General features: G+C 38.5%; 1 protein-coding gene and 1 long non-coding RNA gene across 2 annotated transcripts; one reads left to right on the forward strand and one right to left on the reverse strand.

The window, feature by feature from the left end:
* Window positions 1-546: 546 nt before the first annotated feature.
* Window positions 547-4299, reverse strand: LOC127986401 (uncharacterized). Its single transcript, XR_008160848.1, has 2 exons — window positions 4151-4299; window positions 547-2209 (listed from the first exon to the last, which is right to left on the reverse strand). It is a non-coding gene; the product is annotated as an uncharacterized LOC127986401 (long non-coding RNA).
* gtf3c4 (general transcription factor IIIC, polypeptide 4) lies at window positions 4063-10442 on the forward strand. Its single transcript, XM_052588641.1, has 5 exons — window positions 4063-4430; window positions 5546-7279; window positions 8513-8643; window positions 9295-9383; window positions 10118-10442. The coding sequence occupies exons 1-5, from the start codon at window positions 4125-4127 to the stop codon at window positions 10180-10182; spliced, it is 2325 nt and encodes a 774-aa protein (XP_052444601.1). The 5' UTR covers window positions 4063-4124; the 3' UTR covers window positions 10183-10442.
* The last annotated feature ends 9098 nt before the right edge of the window (window positions 10443-19540 follow it).

The raw sequence follows: 19540 nt of genomic DNA on the forward strand, positions 1-19540 counted from the left end.
AAATCTATTCTAATTAGACTTAAATGTTTTAGCACATGTAGCCAATGCAAAAGGTGTCAATAAAACTTGTCAAGGACACTCTCCAGGCCTGAATTTTCACAGCTGCAACTATTTGGCTATGCTCATTGGCGGGTTCACACAGGCCGCTCCAAGTGCTGTCCAATCACCAAAGCCATCCATTACACTGTCCGGCTGTGGGCAGAGCCCGGTGAGGACCTGTCCTTTTTAATATCTAACAGCAGAGTGGAGGCTCCCTGTGCCAGCCTCCAGAGTCCCACTGTTCCCACAAGTGCCATATGGGCGGCCCGGCTTTCTTCCATTAGCACGGGCGAGACAAGGGTGAGAGCAGGCCGAGGCCCTGGTCCTGCCGGCCCTCCCCTAGCACTGCCACAGGGCATGCCCTGCCCACCACCAGCTGCCAGGACCAGGCAAAGGGACAACCACAGTTCACTGTCCCGACAGTCGAACAGTCAGTAACACTTTACAACTTTGCTCTTTTTTTTAGCCATTTTGTGAGGACAGAGAAAACAGTGTTATAGATGATGATTTAGAGGTTACAGACATTTATTCCTTTGCTCACACTTTCATCTAAAGCAACTTATAAGCATAAGCGATTCATCCTGAAAAAACGATGAGAGAAGTGCTGATTTACAAAGTTCAAAAACTGCTAAAACAGTGTTTCACATTGAAGTAAAACAATATACAATATAAAACAGTAAAAATTGCATTATAGAGCAGCAGCCGTAAATAACATTATTTGTGCATAGCAGCCAGGAATGCTACTATACAAAAGAGCGAAGGTGAGGTCAATAAATTACACAATTTGTTCATAAGTCAATGTGTCCTGTTCTCTATAAATAGGCTCTTGATTGTACTATATACAGCACTTCCCCACACCAGCAAGCCTAGGAAAGAAAAAAACAAGCACTTATGGTCCCCAAAGCATGAATTGGATGCCACTGGAGATATTTGAACAGGTCTTCCACCTGGACTGGGGACAGAAGAAAGGAGAGAGTTCAGATGTTCAGATGTTCAGAGGATCGCATGGGAATGTCAGACTGTGTTTCAGCCTGTACCTGCCACAGGACCCGAGGCCTGTTTTAATTAATCATAAAGCACTATGAATTATTAATCTATTATCACTGCGCATACATGTGATCATTCATTTGTCTCTTCTGCTGTTTTTAGCACCCTTAAGTCCCGGTTTCTGTTTTTATGCCGCAATTCTGGGGAGAACTAAGGGTAGATTAACCTGACAGCAAACTTTAATACAGGACAGGATACAAAACTACTTAGATGTTTTTTATTTCACAAATTCTCCAGTGAGAGTGTATACAAACATAACAAACAGGTCAACTCATACTGTAGATGCACTAAGGAGTGAACAGCATTGTTGGAAGTATGGGAAGCCAGGAGAGTTTGAATACATCTCTCGGAGACTCCCAATAAACCCAAATATCACATTTGAAAAAACATTTACAGTTGCACAATACTTAGATTTGAAATGATAAGCAACCATGCGCAGCACTCCCAAATATTTTTTCCACAAAAAGTTTGCAATGCTCAATGACATATTTAAGCAAGGACTATTCAAGCAGCGCCCGGAGTGTTTTTGTGCCACACTGATCAGACATCATTGGGCTCTCATTGAGGAGAGATTTGGCTTTGGTCTGGCTGCGTGGCCCGTGATGAGTGACAGTAGGAAGGAAGGTTTCTCCTACCTACAGGCGCCCCACCGAAGCTTCAGCTCAGGAGGACACAACAGATCTGAACGAGAGCAACACCTGTCAGGTAAGCCTTCGCAGTTGACGGCACATGAGGTATGCAAAGCCCTCCGCTCTGACGGCTAATCTCCGGTGAGCCATCGTGCGGGGCACCACAGGCCTCCACAAGGAGCCACCGGGGGCCAGAGCGCAGCAAACTTGCCTCTTCTGCATCAGACAGCACTCACATCCTCACACCAGAGCTGCGAGAGGCAGAGGCAAAGAGAGAGAGGGAGGCACTGATGTGCTCTAAATACATTTCATTATCATCATTATGATTATATCACTGAATGTGTGTTTTTTGTAATGCGCTGCAGCACGTCTCCCCAGGGTGCTGTCTGCACAGCTGAATAATTAAAACAAGTATGATGAACCATCCGTCACAGTTTCCCATAAGAGTTCGGGCAGGATATGTGCAAATGGCTCAGCTGAGGAGAGGTCTGCAACTGAAACTATAAAAACGCTCAGGTTAGTATTTACTAATGCAGCTCTGATTGCAAATAATTCAGGACAAGCAGTTAAACAAAATGATGATGAAAGCAGAGCGTTGCAATATATTTTAGCAGCACTGAGTGATAATGCATTGGTCATTTTTTTCATTTTAGAAAATAAATTAAGAGAATTACACTCTGAAAATTTTTATTTTGATTATTAGATGATAATGACATAACATTAATAATCAGGTACTTTATGTACACTCTAAAAAAAATTATATATACTGTTTGTTATAAATATAATGCAACTCATATTTGTAAATTGTAATCATATTACAGCAATTTACCAAGTTTGTTTTTGGAGAAAGCAAATCTAAAAACACTATTTTCAATAACAAAACAGCACAGCACACCCAATCAGACAAGCACAAACAAGATGAGGCACATTGCGTTTTGATATGCCAAGCAACCCTGTAGAACAAGACCTGGTTAAATGCGTGAAGTGACTCTAAGAGACAAGTATGAATGAATGTTTAATCCAACAATCCCACAAACTGATGTTGAAACCGCCGTGTCAAAACCTAGAAAATTGTGCACAGAAGGTCACTGAAATATTCATACTATACATGCTTCATTAAGACTGAAATACAAAAAGGCTCCACATTCAAATTATTATTGAAACAAATGACAGATAGATGGAGGGAGGGAAGAGTATAATATTAGTGCCACAATTACATGTTTGTTTCATAGATTTGTACCGATTTGTTTTTTTAGAGAGGAAACCTCCATATTGCTAAATGCTTTTGACAACTCATCTTGTGAGTGGAGTCTGCCAAAGACTGCATTCAGAAAGGAAACAGGACACACTGCTTCTTTTCAACCTTTTGGTGGGAATACTAGACAGATCAAAGCATGTGGTTGTTAATTACACATATCCTGCAACTTGGTCACACAGTTAGGGCTCCTGACCGTTCTCATATGCTGCCACCAATTAATGATCTTTCTCCTGTTCCCCTGACATCAGATGAATAGTGTTTGAGTTTTTAGCTGATGGATTATGTCAGTTTATCAAATGACAAATGCTTTACAGTTTAGAATGACATCTGTAATTTAAGCACTTAGCACAGCAAAGACTGGCTCTCTGCCCAATATTATGAACGTTAAATTGAAAAAAATACAAAAATAGGATGATGATATATTGTGATTATATAGAGATACCCAAAATATATCAGCCCATACTATGCAGTAGGATATACTGATGGTGTTATAACTCCTATAGGCAACCTCTAGTAATTTTCATGATTTTCACCTCAAATGTTTGTTTAATATTTATCAGATAGAAATATTTAACTGCATTTTATAATTTGCACGCATCACCACTGCCTTCCCTCTCTTCATTTTAATTTCGAAATGATAAACATATAGCACATATTGTGGCAAAACTGTAATACAAAATACTTTCATTAGAAAGCAACTAAAATTGGATGCACAGATGTACCTTCTCTGGTTAGCAATGGTGTTTTTATTTATTTATTATTTTTAAACATGAAGATAAAAGCATGCGGTTATATCAAATTAAACAACAAAGCATGATTCAGATACAAAACCTCAAATCAAATTATGAACTAGAATTGAGTGAACACTGATACATATATTTACACTTACTGGGCCGATCAATATACAAAATAGCCTTCTAAATTTAGTTAAGAACAATTAAATTGTACATAATAATAATATAGTGCATTATGATAGTATTATGTATATACTCATTTATTATAATTATTAATTAGGCAAACAACGAACCACTATTGTTTTCAGCATGACTATTGTCAATCTGGCAACCCAGCTCCTGCCGCGCTCGTGAAATCCCTCCTCCTCCGGCACCGTAACTTCCTGTAGACGCGGGCTTTATTTTTATACAGAAACAATGGCGGCATTAGGCTCAAATAGTACCTCGGAAAAATCAGGGAACGCGTCTGAAGCCCAGTCGGGACCGGATAATGATTTTTGGGCGGTACAGGGTCCAGTGGTTCTGCGGGATCCAGCGATTAAATTGCTGAGTCCTGTTAGCGGGGTTGAGCCTCTGTCGTGGGCAGAGGATCACAGACTGGCGGCCTCCAGCGCTAACAGCGTGTCCATCATGGAGCTGGTGTGTGACATACACAGTCTCAGTCAAAATCTGGTGCTGCATCGCAGTCACATCCCCGTTCCGGACAGCCCTTTTCATCTCAAGGTAAATCTGCGCTCCTGCTCGCTGCTTTATGGTACCAACTCACGTGCTCTGTTGCAGCTATGTTGCCAAGCTTAAGCCATGTTTTGACGTGACACGACATGACGTTTGTCTTTCTCAAGATGTTCAAAATAAGTGTGAAGTATCTTCGAGGAATTATCCTATTTAATCCATCATTTTTTTTCAAGCGCAAACTGAATTCCTTTTAATATGGCACATTTTTGTTTAGCTATGTATTTTATTGCTAATCTGTGGGAAACTAATAAAAAATCGCTCGTTGAACAGTTAGACGCAATAAAAATAAGCAAATATTAACATGAGCATTAATAGTAGCATCCCCCCCCCCCCAGTCAGTTGTGGGGAGTGATAATCCAAGAATAAATTCACATTTCTTTTTACATCTACTTTTTAATTCAGTATAACAATACTGGAAATCTGATGTTTTACAATGTGAGGAAAACAGTTATTTTATTTTATTTTTTTTAAATGGGGCACTGTGTTTTCCCACTGGTCACAGTTGTGACCACTGACATATTTATGTTTCCTGTGATCATGATTTATGAGACAGAGCGATCTTAATTAATAATAGACGTTTTAAATATATGTACCATGTGTGGTAGTTGAATCTGCATTATTATATATTTGAAATGCTTATTTTTTATGGAACTTTGACACAGACATCATCTTTCAGATGGCAAATTAGAATTAAATAGCTCTAGTCATGTTACTATTTATACAAGACATGGGAAAAATATAGTAGGTTTTCTAGTGAGGTTTGATTTTGGTTCTGTTGAAATGATTTGTATTTTGTTATTAGATGTTAGTGGTGGGTTAGTTTTTTGAGCATCACTTTTTTTTTTTTTATCTGGTTGAATAAATTATATAAATTAAAAAAAGTGAGGAATAAGTTGGGAATCAATAATTATGATTTGGGTTAAGTTATAAAATAAATTGTTTAAAAAATAAAAGTAAACAGTTGATGCAATTTGCAAGCTGCGTCTTTGTGCAAAATTAAATTTAATTAAGTCTTATTAATTATAATTTTAAACTTATTAGGTCTCATGAAGCATGAAATATTTTTCTGAAGTTCATTAATGTGTTTTTACAAATTGTTACAGGTGGGCCCTGAAAAGGAAGTGCAGACTGTTAAAGAAAGCTTTGCAAAGAGTAAAGATCCTGTAGTAAGCCAAATGATATTGCTGGACAGAGCCATCCATCCTCAAAGTGGATGTCTCCATGGCGTGAAGTACACCAGCTGGTCACCATTAGGCTGCGACAAATATGGCCGCTGTCTTCTTGCTTTCTTAACACTGGACAATCGTCTCACAATCCACAGCAGTCATTTGCAATTGCAGTGGACAACACTCCTGGACCTTACAGAACTTTATGGAGAAATGTTAAAATCCAGGAACTATTCTGCTCAGAATGACGGCACACCGCCGAACTCTATTAAAGACTTGGATGAACTGCAACGGCGGTATCGTATGCAGATGCCAGTGTGCATGGAGTGGTCTGGTCTGTGCAGCATGCAGCAAGTTCAGACCAATAATGCATGTAAAGACGTTAACACTGTACTTCTGGCTGTACTTATGGAGAATGGAGACGTAGTGGTGTGGCAGTTCAGCTTGCCCCCACAAGGAAAGGATTCAGTAATGTCTTGCAACACCATAAAATCTGGCGTGTCATCGCCAAGTATGCTCACCTGGTGGGAGTATGAGCACGGTGGACGGAAAATGAGTGGACTGATTGTGGGCAGCTCAGATGGACCTGTAAAGATCCTTCCAGTCAACCTCAAGGCAGTGAAGGGTTACTTCACCCTCAGGCAGCCTGTGGTTTTGTGGCAGGATAAGGACCAGATACCAGTCCACAACATCAGATGCATTACGCTCTTCCATCCGCACCAGAAATGCAACTGCAGCTTAGTGGTTGCTGCACGTGGTCCTTATGTGTTCTGGTGCTTGTTGCTGATCTCCAAAGCTGGTCTCAATGTCCACAACTCCCACGTCACAGGCCTTCATTCCACCCCTATCATATCAATGACAGTCTGTCATAACAGTGGGACTATTTTCACCTGCTCACTAGATGGAAAGGTGAAAAGGCTCACGCCGGTTTTTACAGATATTGCTGTTGAGTTTAAACAGGAGGAGATTGCTCTGCCAGAGGGAGTTGCGGGACGACGAATACATGGCATATCTGTCAGTCCAAATGGTGCCTACTTGGCCCTTATCTCCAATGAGGGCATGATCAATGGGCTCCATCCAGTCAATCGCACTTACCAGGTGCAGTTTATCACCCTTAAGACTACAGATGAAACGGCTGCTGAGCTGCTTGAGTCTCAAATGCACAATCTCTTCAGAAAGACCGACTTGCTGGACTTGCAACGTTGGCGGATACTGAAGGACAAAAGCATCCCTTCGGTTCTGCAGAACAATCTAGATGAGAAGCTCCAAACCTCAGGATCCACCTACTTATGGCGTCTCAAGCTTTTCCTCCTCCGGACGCTCTACAAGTCCATGCAGAAAAGCCCTTCAGAGCACCTTTGGCAGCCGACTCACAGGGAAGATAAAGTTGTGGATGAGGAGGCGGGTGGAGGTGAAGATGAGATGGCAGAGATCTCCACTCAAGAAGAGTTCAGGCAAGGCGATGCCGAAAAGCAGTCCAGTGAGGAACAAATGAGGGAGATCAGCAGTAGGATTGAAGAGGTGGAGTCCCAATTGATCCGCGAGAACATGAAGAAGGTGTTGGGTGAGGTGTACCTGCACACCTGCGTCACTCAAAACACATGTGTTCCTACCAAAGGTGTGTGTGACTTCCTCACAAATGACCCTGCTAATGAAGACAGGGCAGCAAAGGTGAGCCTCCTTCTCACAGTCTCCTGAAAACAAATTTAGTTTTGCTTTTCAATTGCTTTGCAAATTTTAAAGGGGTCTCTGGATGCCCATTTTCTAGAGTTTGATGATTCTTTAGGTTCTTAATGAAAAGTCTATAGCAAAGTTTGTTTAAAATTTCTCAATGGTAGTGTAAAACACTACATTAACAAAAAACATAACACATTTCCCTTTAAATGCTAATGAGCTCTGCTACCCCACCCCTCTCTTCAGTGGGGTGATGCGCAGTTCTCTGAGATACTGTAAATTTTAGCCGCATTCATTGTGAAACTTGCTAACTAGCACATTATTAGAAAAGGACACATTCCCGTAACAAAAAAACCACTAATCCACTGCATCTTAGATGTCACCTCACCTCAGATGTCGGGAGTAAATGACGACTGCTGTTTATTATTACATCCAACAACAAAACACATCAATTGTGTCGGAGACATTCTTGTCAATACACCTGCTCCGGAAAAAAATAAAATAAAATTGGGACCAAAAATTATTCAGACACTTTGACCTCACCATGTTTTGTTTCCATATTTTTACTGAATTACTAATGCCACTTTTTCACACCACTGACTGAATAAAATTAAGCATTGGTTGGTAATTGGTCAACAAAGTATTGATAGTTGTGTAAATGGTGTCATAATAACGGCTGTCTGAAGTTTTGGTTGATTGTAACTCATTACGTATCTTTCTGTCAAAGTTATCTGACATTATCAATATAAATTTGTTCTGACAGTATAACTTAGTTCTTGTCATATTTTATTACCATTTTCTAAACTATAGAAAATGGCACTATATCTATATAAATTTTGGTTTGCCTGTATATTTAATTTTTACAGTGAAGACTGTTCAGTGCTATTTTACATTTAATTATTCGGTTTCTGTTACCTGGACACCTACAAACTTGAAAAAACGTAAACATAAATAATAGAATGAACATACAAATTAAACCATTTCCAACAGGGCCCACTGGTACAACCTGCACCGGGGCCCCGCTAACCCCAGCTATGGCCCCGCTTATAAGCATTTTAAGATTGTAAGGTCGAAACTGGATGATAGAGGCATAACATGTAGGTGTTTTATGCTTGTTTTAACTGGCAAATAAAATGATTCATGCAGCGAATTATTAACTCACATTTTTAGAAATGTGAAAGAAGTGTACATTACCCTGCATGTCAATTTTTTTATGTTTGACCTTCACAGGTGCTGATAGGTCATATCATGAATAAGATGAACAAACAGACATTTCCGGAGTATTGCAGCCTCTGTAAAGAAGTTCTGCCGTTCACAGACTGCAAACGAGCAGAGTGCAAGAATGGGCACAGATGGCTCAGGTAGGACAAAATATGATATATGTCATTATAAAATCCAAATATGTGACCCTGGACCACAGAACTAGTCATAAGTAGCATGGGTATATTTGTAGCAATAGCCAAAAATACATTATATGGGTCAAAATAATTGATTTTACTTATTTATGCCAAAAATCATTAGGTTATTAAGTAAAGATCATGTTCCAACTCTGTCATAAAAACATTAACTTGCATAGTAATCTGGAATACTTTGTGGTTATTTTACATACAAATGTGATTTAATTTTGGCTATGTTTTGCAGTGTTTCTGTACTTAATCCTTATGAATACTAGAATGTAGTTTGCTAGGCTCTTTGAATTTATGTGCCAGTATTATGTCTTCATAATTATCAAACATGAAAAGTGGAAATTTTAACCTATAAAATCGCTTTTATTCCACTGGAATATATGTAGGTGTTGACTAGATTTTGAGTAGATTTGACCCACTTTCAAACCCCTGGCTTGACATTTTATCCATCCGCCTGACTGAAAGGTGATTACTGCCCCTAATGGTGTATCAGGGAAATAGTTGCTTCATTGCTGTCATTCTGATCTCTGCCAAGTACTGATCTAAACCTTCCCCTGTCGTTTCTGTTCATGTGTCTTGCCGTCTCTTTCCTTCTCCCTCCCTAAGGTGTGCGCTGTCATATCAGGCCTGTCAGGGTGTGACATACCGCCGCTGTCTATTGCAGGACAGTATTGCCTCAGTAGCAGAGCCCGAGGGTGAGCCATAATGCTGTATCATATCTCCATTCAGAACCACATTGCACCACACACTTACACTTTCTGTAATGCAACAGGAACATTGCACACACACACGCAAAACAAAAACTCTGCTGCCCCACAGCAGTGCAAGCTTAGGATGTCAAATATGCTGATACTCCAGTGCCAAGACAATATGAAAATTAAATTATGTTTTTTTTTGTGTGTGTGTGGGTGGGTGGGTGTTGTACCAACTAAATTATAACTAGCAGGCAGACGGGTTCAACATTTATGTGCACTTTTCAGTCAAAACACCCGTCTTGGCAGTTCATTATTGTAAACAAGTGAATTTAAACGGGGTTGACAAATATGTCTGAGTAATAGATTTATGCCTTTGGCCTAATAGTGTAAATAAAGCAACTGTATTATTTTAAAAAATCTTTGATTTCAAAAAATGTATTTATGCATTCATAAAAAAATAAAATGTATATAATATTATTATTATTATTATTATTATATAAATTTGTATAATTTTTTTATAAATAACTCTTGCATGCACATTTTTTTTGTTTTGTTTTCCCCCCATTATTTGCATCAAGTACAGGCAAGAAAACATTTACCAAATGCATCATGTTGCAGAAAATGGGGAAAGACAGTCAAGTCATTATGGACAAATTTAGACCAACAACCTTGATTTCATCTTCAGTACATGTAAATGATTATGCATAATAACAACATACTTATCTCCTTTTCAGATTCAGACTGGATCAAGAAAATACTCCAAGGTCCCTGCATCTTTTGTGACTCCCCTCTCTTCTAAAGCAGTGGGGTGAAAGATGACAAAATCTCCACGGCTGACTACTGAATTACATGCCACATAAATGCCTTTTATTGCTTGAAAGAGAAGCCTTTGAAAGTCTATAAAGTATTCACTAATTGTTTTGTAATATAAGACGTGGGAAATGTTCTTCTCAACAGATCTTTATTTTAAAGCCAAGCTTGAGCTAAAAAGTGATGTATAACTTTTTATATCATAACTATGACTGTATCTGTTAATAAATTATTCTATTCAAAAACAAATTTTTCTGTTCATGCTGTATATTTTTGATTTGTTAATACCATGCTGCCACAACATCCTACTTTTGCATAAAAAACGCACGCTCTTCCCGTGGCTGATTTTAATTGCTTTAAATAAATCCATTTCCTAATTGGCTTTGGGAACATTTCTATGGATCTGCAAACACCAACTCCCCCATCTCCAAATAATGACTTTTCCTTGGCCCTAAAGCAAAAGAAGATGACTGTACAAGGAAATGAAAAACAGCGAGACCAAGAGAAAACTGTTTTAAAACTGGTCCAGCCCCTCCAAAGGGCCGAACTCTAATGAGATACAACAGTAATGAGGAATGGATCCCAGTCGCATATGTAATACCCATTTTAATTAAGATAGTGAGCTTGGGTGCATATTGTTAAATATAGTTAGCCCTTTTTTTGTGGGTTGCAGGGAAGATGCATGCAGGCTGGTTGGACCCCCAGAATGCTCTCCTCCATATCCGTTCTTATCTCCGGTACATCTTGTCGCCTTGCCCTGTGCTCTCTCTAGTGTCACTGAAGATGATAGCTCGCCTCAGGGCTAGTCGGCAGCCCTGTCTTAGGTTTCGGATGGTATCCCGAGATAAAAATGGCCCCTAAATGACACACGATTCTGCTCCCATCTCTCGTTCGGCATCAAAGAAAGCATTCCATACCATCAAAGAGCTTGTTTATGTAGCTTTTCTTGGGTTTATTATTCATAGAGAGGGCCTTCATTACAATGCGTTCTGAAATGTTGCCATATCATTACAATTGGTAATGCAACATGGAAGGGGTGTTTGATTATGAGGTAATAATGTGCATTATGTATTAATCAAAGAGCGACTAGAACACAAAGGCAGTGCTCAGAACCTCAAATGCCGTCTGCTGCATGTCACAGCAAATTTGTTCACTGACATATTGCGATAAGCATCTAATAACATGAATTTGAAAGCTGTTTTTAAACGATGTAATAGGATGACGCATTAAGAGAAAATGAAAAGCTATTTGGATTTCATTTGTGGACATAATACAGAGTGCATATTAATAGTCGCAGGTGTTAAATGTCACAGATTAGATTATAACTGCAAACGTGACTGAAATTCCAACTTTTTTTTCCGCCTGCCTCGTATTTCCTCTCCTAGATATTAGATTGTCAAATGGATCTTGGCCTTTTGGTTTGAGTGCTAGCTTTGTTGATAGGTGGAGACTTCTCCTGTTGAAGAGGTTAGCTCTGTTTGGCGGTACCTCCTACTTCTTTAATAAAACAATCTGTCAAAAAACATTTCGACAATAATTACGGCCCCCTCCTCTTTCCTCTTTGTGTGTGCTCTTTCAAGACTTCAAAAGGAGGTTTCGTTCTTTTCTCTGTATGAAATATTCATAACTTCTGTGTTCGTGGCTTTGTGCTTTAAACAGATAACAGACAGATTTTTTAGATTCTTTAATCTTATATTCTTTTGTTAGTTAACATATTGTGATATACATCACCTTCCGTTAAGCACCTAATTTGTTGAGCCCAAACAATATCATAATCGTACCTCATTCTCTCTTAACAACATATTTAGTCAAGTTTTTATTTTTGTGCTACAATTTCTCAGTTTTATTTGTTGGATGTTTTGTGCTCATGAAAGATATCCTGGATTTTACAATCATAAAAAGTCTGTATAATGTTGATTTAACTTGTGACTAATGTACAGTATTTCAGAGTTCATTTATATGTTCATGAACATACATTAGTTTTGTTTACAGTACAAATCCTTGTTTCTGTTTCCTATGTACATATTTATAAATAAACTTTTCAGATTTGTATGTTTTTCTAAATTTGTTTCAGAATAAATGTTCAATAATGTTAATGTTTTTATCTGATTTAACTAATAAATATTTACAGACAATATGCAAGCTGCCATATGAAAACACAGTACCGCAGAATTGCATTTTCTCATTAGAAACTTTTATAAATATTAGTATAAATTTATTAATTATTTAGAAATTACTGTATTTGCATTTATACTGTACAAACATAAAAGTTATTATCCGTATTTGTTTTATTTCTCATTTCTTCATTTTATCCTTTTAGTAACAATAATGAATAACCCCTTATAATAATTCATTCAAAGTGTAAGACATTAGTTATCACTTTAAATATTAATATTCATTTTCAAGAAAAACTAGCAAGTGGATCATGATGGTTCCCCTTTTTTATATATATATAAAGTCAAACAAAAAACAAACTAGAACATAATATGTACCACACAGGGTTAAATAGATTTAAAATAATGTATGTATAGTATAATGGCCTATTTAGGTCTAAAGAGGCCTTATAATTATTTATAAGTCTGTTCAGTTCTGTCCTCTTAGAAATTTTATATAAATTGCTTTCATTAGTTTTCTGACACCAAAAATAACTCTCACAGTATAATCTGCATGAAAATATGCATATACGTGTATATGTATGTGATTACGAGTCATACTGGGAAAAAAGAGAAAACAGCTTCTAAAGCTCTTGATTTTCTGATGTGGTTTCACTCCGTAGTGTATATACATCCATTTTCCCTGCTGAATACATTTGGGCTCGAGTATGCTTTGTAGAAGTGTTCCCTCAGACTTCAGTAATTCATCAGTAATTAAGTCTGTCTGGGGGCTGTCTAGGGACCCAGATTTTTCCTGCCGACTCTGAATCAGGCTGTTAACATGGCCCTTTAACGGGTACATGGACCCGCTGAGATGGAGTCAGTGACCCGTGACTGGCTGATATGAGCGTATGAGGGAGTGTGAGATGTCAATAGTCAGTCTTTCTGCTTGTTCTGCGGTGAAGAGCAGCTCAGGTGGAACTAATGCAGAACCTCAGGAAGGCCGTGACCAGAGCTCTGCTTTACTGCAACATTAATTAAAGTTGTTCACTACACACTGAACACACAACCATGGACAAGAGGAAGCGCCAGAAGAGTGTATGTCTGGGACTACATATATATGTTCCTGTAATGTAATAATAATAATAATAAAATAAATAAATAAATAAATGATATATATATATATATATATATATATATATATATATATATATATATATAAAAGGATAAAAGTTACCATATTGGTAAACAGATTTTCAAATATGCATACAAAACCCATAATTCCACTGAATTTAACCTCAAACAACTTTAAAGAAATATAATCATCTCATGCCAGATTCCAGCAAAGCAGACAATGTTTAAGCACATGGCACTTGCATCATGCACCTGCACAGATCTACACTGAAACTAATATAATAGTTTAAATCTACACCGATGATTGTGTCAAATCCAATTAGAAATGTCTAATAATAATCATCATCCAATGGCAAAACCATTTCTGATCCTGTCTGAGTGTGGGTGTTATAAGTCAGACTCGGAAGGCTTACATAAAAAGAGCTCTGTTTTATTGAATAAAAGCCATGAAAGAAAAAGCCATTGGGCGTTTGCATTTCACACCATTTCGCCGGCGCACTTCCCCTCTGAAGATTCTCCCACTCTTTCCCAATCCTTTCATGTTGGCTTTCACCACAGAGACACAAGGAAGCCCTCATTTTGAAGATTGCTTAAAAATATGCCTCCCAAAGATCAGACAATGTCAAGATTAACCTGCCCCGCACAGAAAGCCCAGAAATGGTCGAAATGAGCAATCAGAATGACGGGGACTTGAGACTTAACGTGACATGACAATGGAAGCGTTTCGCGGTCAGTCATTCATATGTTTCCGTGTTTAATCTGACAGGAGGTGGAAGCAGCCAGTCCAAAACTACAGCATGAGAGGAGCGGAGACAGATGGGACCCAGTCAGGATACAACTCACGCGGATGCATTCAACTCCAACTCAAAGCATATGTCATCAGGACAGTTTCCGCATAAATTACCTGAATTTTTGGCGACCTGCAGATAGTAAATTCACACAGCCCTTTAGATGTGAATGCAGCATTGTATGCACCTGAAAAGGCCTTAAATATGATAATATGCTAAAAGTTAATCACTTTTCTTGAGAATATCTCTAAAGAGGCACAGCGGCTCGAAGAAGTCAGTAACTTACGACTGAACTGTAAATTCATTTGTCTCCACTTCATAAAGCCACGGAATAAAGCACTCGCTGCGAGGGAGCGTGTGTGTTTCGGTATATCTGCACTTGTAATTATTTCAGGGGAAGGAGTATGAAGAATTTATAATGAGTATTTTTGTTTTTTAAAAAGAAATACCGGTAATAACTACTATGCAAAGCTATCGGAATGAATATTTATGACCTTTGCTATGAAATATTCATAAAGTCGGAGTAAAAAAAGAACACAAAGAGAGAAAACGGGGGGAAACCGTGTGTGAGTGAGAAAAGTCACGAGAAGGGAGCAACTGCCTGGAATTCACAGGAAGAGCGGCCGACAAAACCTGCGGATCGTATATCTGACATTTATTAACAAAAGCGCCAGCAACATCCTCCTGGTTTTTTAACCATGCGTCCCTTCATCACCGAGGTGATGCGAGTTTCTTTCGTTCATCCGATCCTCCCCTTTCCGTCGCTCTGGTTCTCTCACTCATCATCCCCAACCTCTCTCTCTCTCTTCCTCTTGGTTCCATCTACCCAAATTAAGAAATTAATGAGGGATAGATTCTTTACCAACTGCCCCTGCAATGTTTACCACTGATGAAATTATAATGCCGCCTCAGCTGTATAATTCATAAGCCAATTAGAGGAAGTGTTACTTGATTTGATGGGGAGCCGACACACAAAGTACATTTAACTAATAGAGAGCAAGAGAGTAGGGTGCGGAAAGAGATCTGGGGAGAGGGAGGGAGGACAGCTGAGGCTGACGAGTCCTTGCGCCACTCTAGGATTACGTGGCTAATTGCCCTGCTTTATCTGTCTGTCACGGATAGCCATGCATATTTCAGTGTTCCCAAAGACTTTGATTGTTTGCACTCGTGTTGGGCCTGTAACAAGCAGAGCAGTGGCCAACGTGGAGAGTAGTTAAAGACTGGCACCAGGAAGAGGTGGAAGAGGGAGGAGGGAAGCGAAGGGAAGAGTTGAGACTAAAACTGACAGATGAATATTACTGGAGAGCGAACGGAGCAGAGCACCACCAGAAAGATTAATGCAAACAGAAGAAGCGTCTGGTGTAGTATAATTACAGCAAACTTAGGAACAGTCGTTTGCTTTGTAGCCAAAATGCACTTTTGTTTGAAAAGTCTGACAGAGAAAGAAAAAAAATACACATTTTAATCAGTGGTTTTGTCTTGTTTTCCAGTAAAAAATATTGCAACAAGATACATTTATTGAGAAGGAAAATTGTGTTAGATGACCTTTTTTCAAAGTTTACTTTTATGCTTTATTAGCAAACTATTTTTTTTTCCTCCAGAACTTTAACTGAACTCAACTTTAACATATCTGTCTTAATAATGAATGAAATTTATATTGCTTACTTAAAACTTGAATAAACAAATGTAATAAGACAGATTATTTTTTCTTCATTTTTTTTTCATTGCTTACAGTCAACTGAGTCCCCACTGTTGATTAAATAAGCATAAGAGAACAAGACACATTCATGGAACTTAAAGGAAAGAATTACTTCTAAACAATCCTTAGCTGTTACACTTTTAAAATACATTTTCCACACATGCATCAAAAGCTTAAGAATCATGAGCGCTAAGCAAGACTGGAGACTTCCAATGACAGAACACAAAACACACAAAGGAATGTGTTATCTATACATGATCTAGATCAGAAAGATCATCCTGCAAATGTTTTCTTAGCCCAGCCACCATGCCGGAGCTCTTCAGAGATCCTGCAGAGCTCCAGAGGAGTGAGCGGAGGGACAGGCGTGCCGTTATCAGCCTCTGAAAACTGATCAGACATTTATGCAAAAGAGAGAAACTGGAGCGAAGGCATCTTCAATTATCTGATGAGGCAAGTTTATCTGAACGGCTCCCTTTTCTTTTCCTTTTTTTCCTGCGTGAGGATCAAATAGCAGCTCTTTACATAACAAAAGAGCTTCCTGCCTGACCTGCTTCGTTCAGCCTACTTTCTGATGCAGCTGGACTTTCCATAAGTAGGAAGACTTTTCTACTGTAAAATGCTGACTTATTCTAAAAACAGGAACTTGTTTATTTTTCGATTCAGGCCTGATAGCTGTACTGACGTCCACAGTTTATATAAACTATTCCTGTTTTGTGCAATTTAAACACATAAAATCCATCACCAACCACACACAGTACTGTAAGAACCCACCAAAACTATATTTTGCACATTTCCCCCCCACATATTTCAGCAGCTTTACAGTATAGAAAGACTTTCCGTCCAATGTTAAAAAACCTAAACCTTATTTTTCTGCTGCTTCACCAAACATGTTACTAATTCATCTCTGTTAAAGCCTGTGTAACTGGATAGCTGTTAATTAATATAGCTGTCAGTAAAAGGTCTTCTGCTGGACTAGTGGTAACATTAGCTTGACCTGCTAGTCACACTAGGCCTCTATCTGCAGCTCAATTAAGCTAATGCTATGCAAAAAAGGTCTCCAGCCATTAGTTCTCACACCAGGGCCCATTAATAGCATAATTGGGCCATTCTAAAGGGCAATTAATATGGAAGAAACGCTATGATCTCTTCACCATCGGAAGCTTAAAATACTCCAAATATGCACAACTGCAGATATGAGGATCTGCAGGAAGTTGTGGCTCTAGATGCATGGTTTCCCACTGGCCTTGACTAATCAAGAATAACGAGTAAGTTAAAGAACACAAAATGCAACCACATTTTCTACAAATCCAGTGTGTCTCTGCATGAAATGTAAGAGTAGTATTTAATTAAATGATACTGAATTAATTAAGGCTATTCAGATTTAATGATGCTGCGTTTAAGACTAAATATAAAGTCATCCCTATTTACTTTCCTAACAAGCATTACTTTTTTTTGCATTTGATTCATCCAAAGAGAAAATCAATCAGAGCAACTTTTCACAATATAATCTATTCATAAAGCATAAAATCAACTCCTATATTTTGTTCTCACTGAATATCCTCAAATATGTCACATCCAGAAGCAAAATGGGTTGCAAAAACGATTTTCTGTTGACTAAATGAATAATTTCATAGCGTGCCTGAAATTCCTTAATATTTAAGATATGAGATGGTACATTAGTAATCTGAACTGTAATAAACACCTCAGGACATCAGAATCTTATTGTACATGAACTCTGAATGTATTTAGATTAAGCCTACAGATTTATCTGACTTCCTATTTAAGTTTTATTCCAGTGCAAATCAGCCCACGTATTGACTGACTGCTTTTTCATCCTTCTTAGAGAAACCGGCTGTGTTTATGTGTGTATGTGCAAGCGAAAAGCTCTGTGGGAATTTTAACAGTCGAGCCCCGCTAAATCTTCCTGTTTTTACAGCAGAACGTCGATAAAATAAATATCCTGTGTGTTTCTTTTCTCTCCTCAATGCCCACCCAAACGTCCTTAACCAGCGGGGCAGAGAATCTCACTCACACCTCAGGCAATCTTTAATATAATCCTTTTTTTTTTTTTTTCAGTAAAAGGCCAAGATCTCAGGTGTGGCTTTTAAACAGGCAGAGAAAAACTAATGTTAACATATGCTGTGAGTGGCAATAGCTCAGGCTCCGGCATCGACCAGCACGGTGTGTGATTAGGGTAGTGAAGCTAAGCCGATCCCAGACACTGATCGATCCCCAACACTTTCAATATGGATGCAACCCTGCTCACAGCGGCCACGTCTAGCTGCTTACATTGATTTTTTCCTCAATTATATAATGGTGGCTCTGTCCAGGATTTGAGCTAAATCACACATATTGAAGGGCTGGCGTCTCTCAAAATGAAGCATTTTTTTTCCTCATATCAAATAGTATTTTATTGGCAATGTTTGACAATTTCTCCATAATACTATGGGAGTGTGTATGTGCATAACTGCATGTCCCTAAAACTTCATAAAATACAAATGAGTGAGCTTGCTCTAGTCAAGCCCTCACCATCTGAAATTTCAGACAAAAATGTATTATGCTGCTCATGTATCTGAGACAACAAGGTATTTAAAAACTGGTAAAACAAAGACATCAGTAAGAATATGAAAAAAAAACTACCATTTTCTATCAAAAGCATGTTAATTGATTTATGACATTATTACTGTATAACTGTGTATTTATTTATTTATTTATTTGTTAAACGTTGTATTTGATTTTTTTTTGTCATATATAAAAAAACACCACCACCACCACCACAAATAAAAAGACTGTTTTAAACATAAAATATGTAAATGTATTTATTGTATTTTTTACTAGGGATGTTATCAATAAATAGTAAAGCAAATAAAGCAAAGAAGTTGTTGGACAGAGAGATGTGAAATATGTAGGAGATGATACAAGCCAACTTACACCTGAATACAGTACAGTTCTTATGTGCCATCTGGACGTACACCAGCCACTCATTATGCATACTGTTAATTCTGTATACCGTGTCTTCCTGTACAGTGCAGGCACATAAAAGGAGGGTATAGAGTCATTCTAGTCACATTAAGTGTGGCAACTGTATATGGGCCGATGTGTACGTACAAATGCACGTGAGCTATAAGGCACATGTAAGGCGAGTCGATACAGTGCTGAAGAGAATCTAAAGTTCACATTTAGCTGATGGTTTGTGATACAAATGCAGATGCAGTGGAAAGTTTATTCCTATTTCATGAATGCCACAAAGGACAAAACTTTTCAAAAGTGACCAAAAACAATTATTGGTCTCATCTGGAGCAAACTGGCACACCAAGACCTCTTGCTATCAGACAAACCAGCCCACTTAGCAATCCAGCTTGATCCAATGTCTCACAAACCCGGTTCACTGACGCACTGACCAACAAGTCCAGTTCACGCACACAATCTCGACCCCATTTCAGTTCGCACTACGTTCTTCAGGTAGAGGAGCACAACTATCAGCCCGTGCCATCAGACACCCGTGAGCCGAGAGGAGAGGGAGCAGGTCAGGGTGTAATCGGAGTGGAGATGTTAATCTGCCCGTGTGGGTACTGGAAGGATAATTGTTGCATTGCTCAGCTCAGGTGGTTGATGCCACAGATCTGGAGAAGT

The sequence above is a fragment of the Carassius gibelio genome, chromosome B21, assembly GCF_023724105.1.
Source record: "Carassius gibelio isolate Cgi1373 ecotype wild population from Czech Republic chromosome B21, carGib1.2-hapl.c, whole genome shotgun sequence".
Lineage (NCBI taxonomy): Eukaryota > Metazoa > Chordata > Actinopteri > Cypriniformes > Cyprinidae > Carassius > Carassius gibelio.

What these genes read in the sequence shown, in the direction of transcription:
- gtf3c4 (XM_052588641.1), top strand. Translation starts at nt 4,125, where the DNA reads ATGGCGGCATTAGGCTCAAATAGTACCTCGGAAAAATCAGGGAACGCG. An exon ending in AATGGGCACAGATGGCTCAG is followed by an intron (nt 8,644 to 9,294) that starts GTAGGACAAAAT and finishes TCCCTCCCTAAG; the next exon opens with GTGTGCGCTGTCATATCAGG. An exon ending in CTCAGTAGCAGAGCCCGAGG is followed by an intron (nt 9,384 to 10,117) that starts GTGAGCCATAAT and finishes TCTCCTTTTCAG; the next exon opens with ATTCAGACTGGATCAAGAAA.